The sequence below is a fragment of the Lepisosteus oculatus genome, chromosome 1 (assembly GCF_040954835.1).
Source record: "Lepisosteus oculatus isolate fLepOcu1 chromosome 1, fLepOcu1.hap2, whole genome shotgun sequence".
Classification (NCBI taxonomy): domain Eukaryota; kingdom Metazoa; phylum Chordata; class Actinopteri; order Semionotiformes; family Lepisosteidae; genus Lepisosteus; species Lepisosteus oculatus.
This window is the reverse complement of record NC_090696.1, coordinates 33,993,756-34,007,828: the sequence shown is the minus strand read 5'-3', so window position 1 is coordinate 34,007,828 and position 14,073 is coordinate 33,993,756. Positions and strand designations below refer to the sequence as shown.

At 41.1% G+C, this 14,073-nt stretch overlaps 1 protein-coding gene across 1 annotated transcript; it reads left to right on the top strand.

Moving 5' to 3' along the window:
• Nucleotides 1-6,257: 6,257 nt before the first annotated feature.
• On the top strand, nt 6,258-12,807 carry rps6 (ribosomal protein S6). Its single transcript, XM_069189605.1, has 6 exons — nt 6,258-6,346; nt 7,340-7,471; nt 8,207-8,417; nt 9,276-9,422; nt 11,640-11,797; nt 12,671-12,807. The coding sequence occupies exons 1-6, from the start codon at nt 6,341-6,343 to the stop codon at nt 12,764-12,766; spliced, it is 750 nt and encodes a 249-aa protein (XP_069045706.1). The 5' UTR covers nt 6,258-6,340; the 3' UTR covers nt 12,767-12,807.
• Nucleotides 12,808-14,073: the final 1,266 nt, after the last annotated feature.

Below are 14,073 nucleotides of genomic sequence, written 5' to 3'. Positions count from 1 at the left end.
TCCTGAGCAACAGAGAAATGCGTTTGATCTATATCATTATCTTCTTCTATTTTCAAAAGCACTTTATTGTCAGTATGTCTGTAAACTGACAACTCGCGCTGCAAAGGTGGCAAAAGACGTATTGTTTCAGTACAGTGAAATGTTGCATTATGTACACGAACATTATGTCGATCTGACTAGAAACAAAGTCGCAGTGTCCTACATTTTTCTAATAAAAGCGGTGCGTACCGGAATTACATTGCACTAATCGAGACAACTGTTACGAAACAGAGGCTATCATGTGTTCGGGAAAAACAAAGTATAAGAGGCTGTCAATTTTAGTATAACAGTTTCCAATCCCCTGCCTGAAAAATCGTCATTAAGCTGCGCACAAGCTGTTTTTTTTTTTGCAATTTCAAACACGCCACGTAAACAAAGAATTCATAATACAATCACATTTGCTTAACACAGCTACTCGTAACATAAATCGTGCAATTCTATAGCGCGTTTCATCCCGACGAATCCCGAAGCACATCACATACAGTACAGGACTGGAACCACGTCATCCAGCACTAAAGTGCACCCTCTCCTGGGTGACATACCGAAGACACGAAGCACCAGCAGCCTCACTACACAGCAGATCAGGAGAAGGTGTCAAGTGAGGAGGTGTTTCACAAATTCAACTGCACTTCAGGCGAAGAAGTGAAAATTTATTTCACAAATGTCGTTAATGGGGACCTTCAGGGAGGCAAACCTAAAGCAGAATTTAGTGAAGACACCCCTATTCTAATGAGCAGTGCCATGGGATTTGTAATGACCAAGAAGTCGGGACCCCAGCTGACTGTCTCATCCTGAGGGCAGCATCTCCTCCTCCACAGTTTCCCCAGTTACCATACTGGGGTACTGGTTTGGAAATTCTGGCTGAGAAGGGAGCGTTTATCACCTTCTGGCCCATCAACACCACAGACAGCAGTGGCAAGCCGGTTTTCCTTAGAAGTCTCCTATCCTAGTACTGACCCAGTCCCAATATTTTATAGCTGCTGAGATCTGACAAGATCAGACAACAAGGTAATGCCACTATCAATGCACTATCGGTAAGGATAGCTGAAGGAAGAATGACCAGAGGTCAACCAATCTACAGTAACATACCTTTATCAGATTATTACATACTTACTCACACAAAATGGCCCAGACATCTCAAGACGACAAGAGTCTCTTGAAGGGTCTCAGGAAATACCCTGGCAAATTACTAGTTGAAATCTTTATCTAGTAAAACAAGAATAAAATAAATGTAAGAATTAAGATGTGTAGATTCTGGTTATTGATTTCTTTCCTGGTTTAGAAAAGAAACAAAAACGTAGAGATGGAATTGTATTGTTGACAACTTTTAATCAAAAAGTCCCTACAAACATACAAGCAGAATTGGACATTCACATCCATCCTTCCTCCTTTACAACAATCTGACAATTTAATGATATACAGTAGCTAAAACAAATTTGTAAAAAAGTTTACGTGGTATTAAATGAAGCATACTATGATCTATACGTGCAGATACAACTAATGATCTACAGTATATATCATTAGTTAAATGTAGTCAAAGAATAATCAGTGTGCCCATTGTGTGTATGAATCATTGAACAAGTAATAATACCACATTTTATTTTCACCTTTAAAGGTGGAATCTCAACCTGTGTAAAAAACCTGTTATAAGAACAGCAAAGTACAGAACAGGTATATAAAGAACAAAAGCAGTCAGAGGAGCAGCAGAAGAAACTTTTTTTTTAAATCACCAGAAAATGGAGTGCAGACACTAATAAAATAAAAGCATTTTTGACAGGAAGGTTTGAGTCTAGATTTAAATACAGGCAGGGTAGGTGACTCTCTGATATCCTTGGGGGTAGAATTACAGAGCTCTGGGGCAGATGTTCATAGCACACAATGAAGTATTGCTGTATCTACAGCTACAGTGCAAATGCACTAGATTTTATAATCTATCAATTTGTCAAAAGAGTGTCAGACACTTTCTGTGATTGAAAATAATATTATTTTCCTATAAACCAGAAACCTCCTTGAAAGCAATCCAGAACATTGAGCAGTTAGGACAAAATGCATTCTGTCTGTGAAATCATGGAGCCCTTCATGAGCCTAACAAAGACCCATAGAGGCAGTGCTTAATTCTGCCCTCTGTGGCCACTCTGTTAATCCTGGCTTCTGTGGCATTAAGAGAAATAAGAATCCAAGACATTCTGGATGTACTGAATTGATCTGTACACGGATATACTGATGATACCCATGTATACAGTTGGATGAACAAAGACAATGGTTGTGAATGAGCTGTCTCGAGGATATAACAGGACCGAATGGATGGATATTTGGTCATGGGTCTCCAGCTACACTGCTGTTACTACACAATTGCTGTTTTGTCAGGGGTTTAGATTTTCTCTAGTAGCACTGAGGTTATGTTAACATATCAAAAGATCTATCCACCTTCGTTCCACATCTGACAGTTTTGGGTGTGCTCCTTGCACTCATGTACATGAATACACCATTTACCTACGAGAAAAATGTTGTGAATTTGTTGGTTTAAGCTTTTAAGCTGCAAAGTTTATCTAAAGGCCATCACGCACATGGACTTACACAGCTTTTGGACAAACATGATCTGCAATATCTGCACTATTAGGTAAGGAATGTGCTTCTGGTATTACAGAAACAATAAATTTTCCAAGAGAGAGGATATTTTGCAGGAAACGGCTAATTACAGGCTTCCACAAAGAAAAAAAAGGCTGTTGTAGCTTCTGGTGCAACAATGGAAACATCCGGTAATATTTCCCTGTGTTATGCATTCCACAGACATTCTTGTGTTTTAAAGTAAAAGGTTGTTTTTTTACAAAGAAACTGCAGAACAGAGTAGATTCTTTACCAGTTTGTACTGGTCACTCTTCAGAAAGGAAGGAAAGGTGCCCCCTACCCTGATAATGCCAAGAATATACACTTACACATTCTCTCATGAATTATCCTTTATAGAAAAGTCAGAGCACTGAAAAGACTTGCTACAGCAATGTAACAAAGATTTTGTTTAGAAAGAGTACTAAGTACTGTTAGTAAGTACTGTAAGTACTGTTAGTAAGTAGTAAGTACTAAGTACTGTTAGTATTAAAAATGTAGTTATTAATTTGTATCTTATATTTTTTCTCTGCTACAGTACATTCTCAACATCAAATCCTAGGATTTTCTAATGCAAAAAATATTTTTTCTTCAGAAAGGTGAATGAATATTTTTGCTTAGTTAACCCACTGGAAAGCAAGAAATCACAAGGTATTAAAAAATTAACAAAAACACTAAATTTAGATGAAATGTCAAATCTATGAACACATCTTCATTGAGTCCTCCAAAACGAACAAGAACTATTCTAGGTCTTTTCTTCAGATCCATAGACATCTAAACAAAGCCAGATTGTAGTAAAGAAAACAAATGGTTTCCATTAGGTGTTTCAAATATTTTCACCCTTGAGTTTCTGAACTACACAAAATTATACTAAGTTATGATAATGCTATTTGTTTTTTTCTTAATTCTTGTTACATAAGGAATTAAACGACATGCCAAAGAAAATGCATTCTCACATCCAAGACACATGAAAAACCGAGGAACAATACTTCTGATCTATCCACTCATTTTATAACCACTTTATCCAGTACAGTATCCAGAATCATAAAGGATTCCAAAGCCTATTCCAGAAAGCAACAGGTGCAAGGTGGGATACACTCTGGATGGGATGCCAGTCCATTGCAGAATACCTATGACGCCCTAGCTCAATATCCTTATAGTACACCAATGAACTTTCCAGATGTCTTTTATTTCTCTATGCACTTATTATTATCCTGTGCTGCTGAATGGACAATTCCACATCTAAATCCTTTCATTTGTGAGTTAATTTGTTAGCCTTTACCAATAATGGCCTCCTAATAATCTCCATCTGGCTTGACAACTTTTCTCACGTCCATCGACAGCTGTTGTGTGGTGAACATACCGGTGCACTTTCAGCTACTCATCGCATCATCCAGGTGGGGCTGCACATTGGTGGTGGTGGAAAGGAGTCCCAATTACCTGTAAAGCCTGAAGTTTCCACAAAAGTACTAAGTAAATGTAAGGAATGTTATTATTATTATTATTATTATTATTATTATTATTATTATTATTATTATTATTATTATTATTATTATATGCTTGGTTCAGGGCAAAGAACATCTGAAAATCAGACAGCACATAATTAATAGCCTAGAGCTAGACTATAAAAGTGAACTTCAAGATAGGATTTGAAAAGCTGACTGATGTGCAATATCTGATATGATATAAGCCAGGACATCATTCCGTAGGCTTGCAACACACAGTCTTCTTGAGCCTTGTTTTTGTGAAATTTGTGAAAGGCCAGCATTAAAGAGCATAGGTGACATGCACATACCCATATATACTGTAGGTACAGTATGAATGGAATTAACATTACACTGATGTAGTCAACAGCGATAAGAAAACTATTTGGGCTCTTAAAGTTGAACAGCATTATTTTAGATTTTATTCTCAAAGGAAGTCACTGAGAAAAAAAGCTCAAACAGGTGAAATAGACTCTCATGCATTTTGTTGTTAGTTGAGATCTGAGCAGCTGAGTTCTGAACATTCTGCTTCGTGTTAAGAACATATTTAGATACAGGATACCGCCAGAACTGCACTCTAATCGCAATAAAAGACCAAATCTGCAGTAGAAAAAAAAAGACTGTCATGTCCTTGAAACATAAGCTTTAAATCCAAGGATCAGAGATGATGCCAGCATTCCTTACTGAAGTCCTTGGACTGCATTAGATAACTAAGGCTGGCACATTTGTGGAGTGGATAAGGAGATCCAATCTGCATAACTGTGTGCTTTTTAGATTTTTAAAAACGGAAGCAACAAAACTTATCTAAGCAGTGTAACAAGCAGTCAATGCATAATTAATGTCAGGCTTTGTTTCAACATAAATGTGTAAAATCGGTTTAGAAATTAAATGTAGGTTCATACAAAGAATTCGACTCAGTGGTAATATATAGACAATAAAAAGAACTGGACTGACAGCAACTACAGATCTTGCTGTCTGGAGGCTAAGCACAGCCATAATAACTGCAGGTTACTGATATCTTAATGATTCATTGAGAATGTGCCTGATAATGGGCCTCCACCCATCCACCATTTCTTACCGCTTAATCCAGTACGCAGGCCCATTGCTTGATGGGATAGGCCCTGAACGGGATGCCAGTCTGTTACATGGCACACACAGACACGCACGCTCAATTTCAGAGCCAATTTTTCCAGATGCCGACTAACCTACGAGCACGTCTTTGCACTGTGGGAGGAAACTGGAGCACCCAGAGGAAACCCACAGGGAGAACATACAAACTCCACACAGAGAGAACCCCAGGAATTGCACCCAAGGCCCCAGTGCGGCAAGGTAGCAACGACATGCCACTTGTCAAAAAGCCAGAAAACTGCAAAAAATCGAGTTTCATTTTAGTGATCATCTCAGATATTCTGCTAAGAACAGGCTGCATGAATTTGTGCAAGGTGAGATTCACTAAACCCGTTGGTACATAGATTATTGCCAGAGGAGTCTTCCATTCCAATTCGCTGAACACGATGGGCAGGAGATTCTGAAATGGATTGGGGGAAGAAAACCTGAAAAGAACAGTGTGGAGACCCACTGCCACTGTTAAAATCTCTTTAAGTTTAAATCCCCGTAGAATCAAGCACTGGGGATAGCACAAGAGTGCTAAAATATGTTCCGTGAACAGAAATCTGCTTTGGCAGTCCGTACAAAAGCACAAACACGTTAGAAACGAATTTCGGGGGCAACACTCACAAAGTTTAAAAACCGATACAGGTAATGAAATGGGAGGTTAAATCCATCTCTTTCTCGTTAATAACTTTGTTCAATGGTAATGTCTCACCGACAATCGACCGATTATTAATGCTGCTTTTATAGCTATTTCTAGAGTCAGAATGTTTACATCTTGGATGACTGCACCTCAGTACGAGAACGTCAAGCTAAATCAGAAAGCCAGTGTTTCAACACAACCCTGTTTTTTTTATTTAATATGTGATTAAAGCCCCTGGTCGTGTTGGATCGCTTGAAACGATAATAATAACAGTCGATCACACAAATAATCTGAGTTTAGGAATTACATGGATTTTATACAGTTAATGTAACAACAACTCCAAATCTCACCATGAGGCATTTCTATAATCTCGCGATAGGGCCGCGTGGCTATGTGAGTGTGTGTGGCGGAAGTCCGGTCTCTTTTCGGTGGCGGACAAGATCAGCGTCAGTCCCTCATAATGAAGGTGAGGAGCGTTTATTTTTTATTTTATCGTGTTTTGACTGATATTTATTTCGACATACCTCCCAAAATAGTATTTGTACACTTTCCCTTACACGAATTCAGTGGTGAAGTTGAGGATTGGAGTTTAGAAGTAAGAGATGTTTGTGGATTTTGATCTGCTCCACCAGCGGTTTACAGACCTAGTGTTAAAGATGGCTGCCTCCTGATAGGGAAAATGTGTACCCTTCGAGTTTTTCTCTGGCATGGGGCAGCGGAGGCTAAGTTATGGGCCGTTGTGGAAGATGTGAAGTTTCTTGAATTTTCGTAGTCCATTAATACTATTTTAAACCACCGTCAGCCTGTGTGCACTTTCAGTTCATTAGCAGCATTGATGAAATACTGGAATTGCAACAGGCCGTCTGCCACGACTGTGGGAACATTCAGTTAAATATGAGGTAAAGTCGAACTAGTCACAAAAACCGCTTGGATCGTGAGCTGAGCCTGAATGGGTCTGTTTTTATTTTGCAAGAACACAGTCTCTTGAGCTGTGATTAAATGTGGCATGCAGTACCACTGTGTGATCGTAGGGCTCGAGTTCTTACCACCCAGGATTAATTACAGCATGGTGTTTTTAAGACAGAGTCGTTGGTCGATTTGATGACATTAACCGTCTAAAAGCAAGTTTTCTTGCGAAACGCTCTCTGTTGCATTGGTAGACGTGACGCTATGTTCAAACTCATGCTGTGGCCCGGTTTCCTCACCGGGTGTCAGAAATGTAGGTGAAGTCGCCATTTACAAGCCGTGGTGCAGAATGACAAAGTGTTTTGATGTTGATGTACTTATTGGCATGCGGGCAGAATCACTTTACTCCCATCTGTTCAGACAAGAAGACTACATCGAGCTCCAGGTGACTGAGCTCTGGTGGGAAGCGTTCGTTACAGCTGCGCCTACTTGCAACCCTCCTGTGAAGTGATCTCCCTCCTGAATGTGTTTTTTTTTTGGTCATTCTTCCCAGCTGAACATCTCTTTCCCGGCCACTGGCTGCCAGAAGCTGATTGAAGTCGACGATGAGCGCAAACTGCGTACCTTCTACGAGAAGCGCATGGCTACTGAGGTGGCTGCTGATCCCCTGGGCGATGAGTGGAAGGTGAGATTGTGGTGGCAGACCTTTCTCCGCCCAGTGATCAGGTGGCACTAAGCAAGTGAAAAGAGTCTTGATTTAGACATTTTTGCGATCTAGGAACCCTTTAGGCCCATGTTTGTGAGCGCTATAATCCATTAAAAGGTTTATAGGGCATATTTAAATCCTGCCATCCCTGTACGATGAAGTGTGAGAAGAATATTTTGGAAACTTGGCAGCAGTTTTGTTATGTTCAGAGTTCAGGTGTAATACAGCGGGGGCCTATATGGTGAAGCATCACCAAGTAATGATTTGCAGGCAAGTGGAAGACAGTTGTTTTGGTAACAGGTGCTTGTCCCTCTTGCTTTTTAATAGTATCAGATATGTGCTCAGCTGAAGGTTTTCTCTGCTGTGCAATTATAGTGGCTGTTAACGATGTACTCTTGCATGTTATTAAGTATCACTTAGTGTTGATCTAGCCTGATGTATGAACAGTTAGAGAGTTGTGGCATCAACATCTTAAAAGGTCTGAAGCGTTGTAAAGTGCCTGATCAGGTCAGCAGCTGGAAGCAGGAGTCCCTGGAGCCGAAGTGCCTCATAGTAAGAATAATAATTGCTTAAACTTATAAAGCGCTTTTTCTGGACACTCCACTCAAAGCGCTTTACAGGTAATGGGGACTCCCTTCCACCACCACTCGTCCGCGTGCGTGCTGCTCAGGTGGCAGTGGGTACAACAGACTGGCAGCGTCCTTGTGGTTGCAGGGCTACGTGGTGCGCATCAGCGGGGGCAACGACAAGCAGGGCTTCCCCATGAAGCAGGGCGTGCTGACCACCGGCCGCGTGCGCCTGCTGCTCAGCAAGGGCCACTCCTGCTACCGCCCCCGGCGGACCGGCGAGCGCAAGCGCAAGTCCGTGCGCGGCTGCATCGTCGACGCCAACCTCAGTGTGCTCAACCTGGTCATCATCAAGAAAGGTAGGGCCTGAGCTCTCCCTGTGCGGCAGCTCGGAGTTCTGAGCAGGGTGGCCAAGGAAGTGGCATTGCTCTGTGCCTTGTCGCCTTGTCTTTCCCAGCCCTTCGCTGAGGATTGAGCAGGTTTTTGCTGTCCCAGTGTAGGCTGGCAGTGTGGAGAATCCTGTCCTTTCTGGAGACGGGTGTTTTTCTGGACGGGTATTGGGTGTAGTTACAGTTCACTCACAAGTCTCTATTTGGTGTATGCCACCCCACTAGAAATGTACTTCCAGTTTTCTGTTATTGGACTGTTAAGTTAGACAGCCTGGTGGCATCGCTGCCTCGCGGCGCAGGGGCTTCAGATTCCAATGCAGACCTGGGGTAATGTGTGTGTGTGGAGTTTGTATGTCCTCCCCTGGTTCATCTGGTTTTCCTCCAGGTGCTTCAGTTTCCTGTCACAGTCTTGGAACATATTGGTGGGATAATAAGCTTGTGGGTAAACTGGCCTTAAGTGTGAGTGAGTGCTTGTCTGCGGTTCTGCACTGTGATGGACTGGCGTATGTTCAAGGGGGTACCCTGCCTTGCTCCTGTTACTTGCCAGGGCAGGTTCCAGCTTCCCTGTGACCCTGAATTACAAGAAGTGGTAATAAAATAGATGGAGTGTAAGTCTTGGAATGTTGTTTTTCCTGCATTAACTTGGCTGATAATGATTTAAAATCATGCATTAATATTAAGGGGGAGGGGCATTTTCTCTTTTCATGTATTACTGATGTGGGTTTAAAGTGGTGCTTGGGGTAAAAGCAATAAGATGCTTAAAAGCTGTACTCAGGATTTGTGTTGTTGATGTGAGTCATTTGGCTGAAATGCAGCTTTGTGCTCCAGGCGAGAAGGACATCCCTGGACTGACTGACAACACTGTCCCTCGCCGCCTGGGTCCCAAGAGGGCCAGCAAGATCCGCAAGCTTTTCAACTTGTCCAAGGAGGATGATGTGCGGCAGTATGTGGTGAGGAGGCCCCTGACCAAGGAAGGTGAGTGAGCTGCAGCAGTGGGTTCGTGCATCACAGTGCACAGTACCAGGCTCACACACGAGTGAAATACCTTCGGGCTGTCTCACGAGAGGACGTGTCTGTAACTCAGGGCTGGGCTGTTGCTGTCAGAGTTTAGCATTTGTTTTTGACAATATATGGTTCAATCGTATGTAGATTTTTAGTAGTATTGCAAAGTAATCATATTACTGCTGCTGCTGTATTAAAAGGGAGCTCTCTAAATAGTCAATTCTGAGTTTCAAATGTACAAATGATTTACATGCTGCCAGCTTTCTCTAAATGTTATTTATATTAATGACTTACAGGTAATGCACAAAAAATGTTAACACCTGGATAAGGGCCACTTAATTTTTTAAAGCAAGTCTTCCACACAGATGTGGCCCATGGCTTAAGCATATAACATTCCAGCATTTGATGGGAGTTTTAGTGAGCAGTGGTGTCAAAGATGGAAATCCAAGGGAGTAAGATAAGCAAGGGACAACCGTGGATAAAACTGCAGTCAACTGTTTTTTTTTTCCCCAATCCTGGGTACGATCTCCACAGAATGGGATTCATAGTCAGGTGACAGTGTATACAGTGCTCGTCACTCCTGGCAGTGCCTGTTTGCGAGTCCACTGGTGGAAAGGGGCCAGGCTATAGACACTGGAGAAGTGGAGAGGTGTGATGTGGTGGGGAACAATTAATCTGATGATGCTCTTGACAAAGATATTGTTCATGATGACAGCGCTCTAGTGCGCAGAGCATGTGCTGTTACTTGCAGAGGCTACCTATGAGTAAGAGTTAGATTTGGGGAAAAAAGATTGTTGACATCACTTACCTCCTTCTAGGAAATATTTTAAGCAGTAATGTAAGACAGTGTTAGAATGTGAAGTTAGAAGCATAGAATTTAAAGTGAGGGAATTTAATTCACATTTTGCATGTATAGTTTTATTTATGTGTATGGTATTTTTGGTACTTTAATGCATTAAATGACAACTGCCATGTCGATCCTTCTGATTTTCCTTTGTACATACTACAGCGTTTGGTGATCCTCCTTTTTTGGTATCGTAACTGACCGGACTGTGTGAGAGCCTAGATCAGTTGTTCTTAACCTTTACTGCAGCTTGTACCCCTTTGGTTAAAACAATCTGTTCTCGGACCTCTTATCAAAAACATTGGAGTAGATCAGTTCTTTAAACCTAAAATGTAACTGTAGAAGGAAAGTTTTATTGCAAAATTAAGATGATTCTCTTTTAGAATACATGAAATATTACACACTTTGAATGTGTATTTTAAAATACCAAGGGTTTGGTTAAACAAAGTAGTCTTTAATGTGCCTTTACTTAGTGTTTTGGATCATTTGTAAAAAATCTGGAATGTCAAGGGTACGAACCACTGGTCTAGTGGTGCAAATCTGGAAGAGGGGGTAGTTTAATACACAGATCCCTTCCAAACTGCTAATTGGATCAACCCAGTTTGGGCATTCACCCCTTGTTCTATACTGGCTAACACATTTTAAAAATGTGCTACATTTCAAATATTAAAAGGACACATTCTGTCTTCAGGTCAGCTGAACCTTACAGTTGTTGAAAACATGACACCAGGTGTATGAAGGGCCGTTCTGTAATAAACTGTTGAGAGTGAATTAAAACAAACTTGTGCGTTGATAGCATTAAGTCTGAAATTTAGTATTGAAAAATACCGGCAAAATGATTCCTCAAATGAACATTTTGATCATTGGTGGCTTATGATACGAGACACCAGGTAGTTGACTATTCCTCACTTTTAGCATGTTAAATGGTGAGGATCCCACTGAAAACTTTGGTTTCCTGTCTTTAAATTAATTTACAGTCTCTGTTTTCAGTAAGTCACTGGTGGAAGGAACTTGTTAAAGGGAAGACTGTAAATGTTAATGTTGTTAAACTAAATTGACACCTTCACTCATTTGTGCAGCTGCTCTCTAGGTACAAAAGTTGAATATTCACGACTGTAGGTATATTTGGTATGTTGTTCCTCAAGGGGACTATGAGCAAATCGGTGTGCTTTCCTTTTGTCCAGTTCAGAGTATTTTTCCTTCCCCCCTTAGTACTGAAATTAAATTGGGGTGGGGGGGCGTAAATAAATGGTGTCTCCATTAATGTACATCTACATCTTAACATGTATTAAGGAGGTGATGCTGTTGCTGTTGTAAGTGCTTCATGTCTTCCTCAACCCTCTCAGGTAAGAAACCCAGAACCAAGGCCCCCAAGATCCAGCGTCTGGTGACCCCCCGCGTGCTGCAGCACAAGCGCCGGCGCATCGCTCTGAAGAAGCAGCGCACCCAGAAGAACAAGGAGGAGGCTTCCGACTACGCCAAGCTGCTGGCCAAGAGGATGAAGGTGAGCCGCTCCTGCCCTCTCGGTCCTGTTTTCCTCTGGCCCCGAGGAAAGGCTGCACATTTCTGGCCGATCTGTATTTCTGGCTTCTGCAATCTACTAGGACAGCCTGTCGAAAGTGATTATATGCTGCTTTTTATGATTATTAAATTACATTTTTAATGTGAGATGTTTTCAGATCATTCTTGTGGTTCTTGTCTGTTTTGAATTCACAGAGGAGTATCAGATCTCTTTCTATACCACGTTCCAAGAAAAACGTTTTAAGTTGTACACGGTAGTGGTAAAATGTTTGCACAGCTTTTGTAATTTAATCAGAATGATGGTAGTAGAGTCTCTGAAAATCAGAGTACCAAACGCATCGGTTGTGTGTTGTGCTGGTTTTTGTGTGGATAATTAGTGGAGAAATGGGCATTAATGTCCTGAGAGCTATTGTCAATGATGTGCTCTTCACTGATGGAGTCTACAACAGAGCTCTCCAGCCCTTGTCCTGAAGAGCCCCGATACAACAGGTTTTATAGGCAGATCCTTAATTCATTGGTTGCTAAAAGATCTGGAAGGCTTTAATGGTGATTGATTACATGTATAATTTGGAAACCATTATAAAAATCCAAATACCTTAAGCCTAAGGGGCCAGGGGTTCCCTTATCTGAACCATCTGTTTTCTGCCTTGATCAATAACTTTAAATTGGTCCTAGTCTGAAAAAAAAGATAAGGGCTCTCCAGGACCAGGATTTGGTGATTCCTGGTGTACAGTGTTGTGCATTTTGTGATTCCTTGGAGTTTAGTCCTGTCTGCATCTGAATTGCTGTTCTCAAATTATTTGACCACTTCAGGCCTGTTTTTTTGTAACAATTGTCTTTTTGATTTTCTTGGTAGGAAGCAAAGGAGAAACGTCAGGAACAGATTGCCAAGAGACGTCGCCTTTCCTCTCTGAGAGCCTCCACTTCCAAGTCCGAATCCAGCCAGAAGTAAAGTCTTTACTGTGTAAAAAACAAATAAAATGTTTTGCTGAACCTTTCAGCGTGGAGGTGTTTGTGTGGAATTCATACATCAGGATGTTGTGCATACAAGGCTTGGGTTCTAGTTGGCATAATGCTTTCAAGGGGATTATTCTCAAGTATGAAGTGAATTCTGTATTTTGGGATTATCGGATACTCTGATTTAGTGTGCAGTTAAGGCCCGAGACCTTTTATTTATGAGGAATTTACCAGCTTTGTCTGTGCTGAATTCTATTAAGTAATTTATATGAAATTAATATTTACATTCATTATAGATTAATCATTTTAGGATTGTTTTCCCTGGCAAACATTTTAATATAGTAAGACATGAAAAAATAATTACACAAAAATGTGGCATTCCTGTAACTTCATAACATTTGCCCATCTGTATCAAATACATACGTTTTTCATAATAACGAGACCATGGTTGGAGGTTTAAATTTCTCAGGAGATGAAACGCATGTGTGGAGTTCACACAGTGCAAGAGAACAGAATTGATTTAAAAACCTGTATAAAGTACATAGAAAAGTATTTTAGAGAGCTGTATGTGAACATCAAATAATTTGTTCGTAGGGAACAATACACCTGTGGTGAGGTGTTTTGTGAAACCAAGATCAACGCCCTCAATTGAGGAGAGGGGTTACTGATGTCCAGTAACTTGGGCCAAATTGCTGTGTGTGGTTTGTGCCTGATCCACATTCCTCCACAGTCTCGGCTGTCTTGGTACAGGCTAACTAATCTTATAATCCAAAAGGGTTCATTTTCTGGCTCTTAAAATTACATCAGCAGTGTGGTTGCAGCCTCACACACCAAGAGTCATACCCAACCAGCAGTCAAATGGCTTAAGTTAGTAATCCCTTAGACATACATAGAGCTTTTCACTCCAAAGTACTTTACAGGTAATATGAAGCTATGATTAGTAAAGGCCAAGGGGGAAATTGGGCCGGGACACCAGCATAACACCCCTATCCTTTTCTAGAAGTGCCCTGGGATTTTTTAATGACCATGTTGAGTTGGGATCTAAATTGTACATCTTATCTGAAAGACTGCACTTTTTTTTACAGTATAGTGTCCCCATCCCTATACAATTGGTGGGCATTAGGATCTGCACAGACCACAGAGTGATCCCCCCTTACTGCTCTCACATCTCTTCAGTAGCAACATTAGTTTTGTCCAGGAGGTCTCCCATCCAGGTACACACATGCTGAGATTCAGTAGGTCGCCAATTATGAGTTGCAGGGTGATAGTTATAAAGCTAGATGTTCGAAAGTAAAAGGTACT

Excerpts from the sequence above, each read along its gene's own strand:
- rps6 (XM_069189605.1), top strand. Across the intron at positions 7,472-8,206 it reads CCCTGGGCGATGAGTGGAAG|GGCTACGTGGTGCGCATCAG; the intron begins GTGAGATTGTGG and ends TTGTGGTTGCAG. Across the intron at positions 8,418-9,275 it reads CCTGGTCATCATCAAGAAAG|GCGAGAAGGACATCCCTGGA; the intron begins GTAGGGCCTGAG and ends TTTGTGCTCCAG.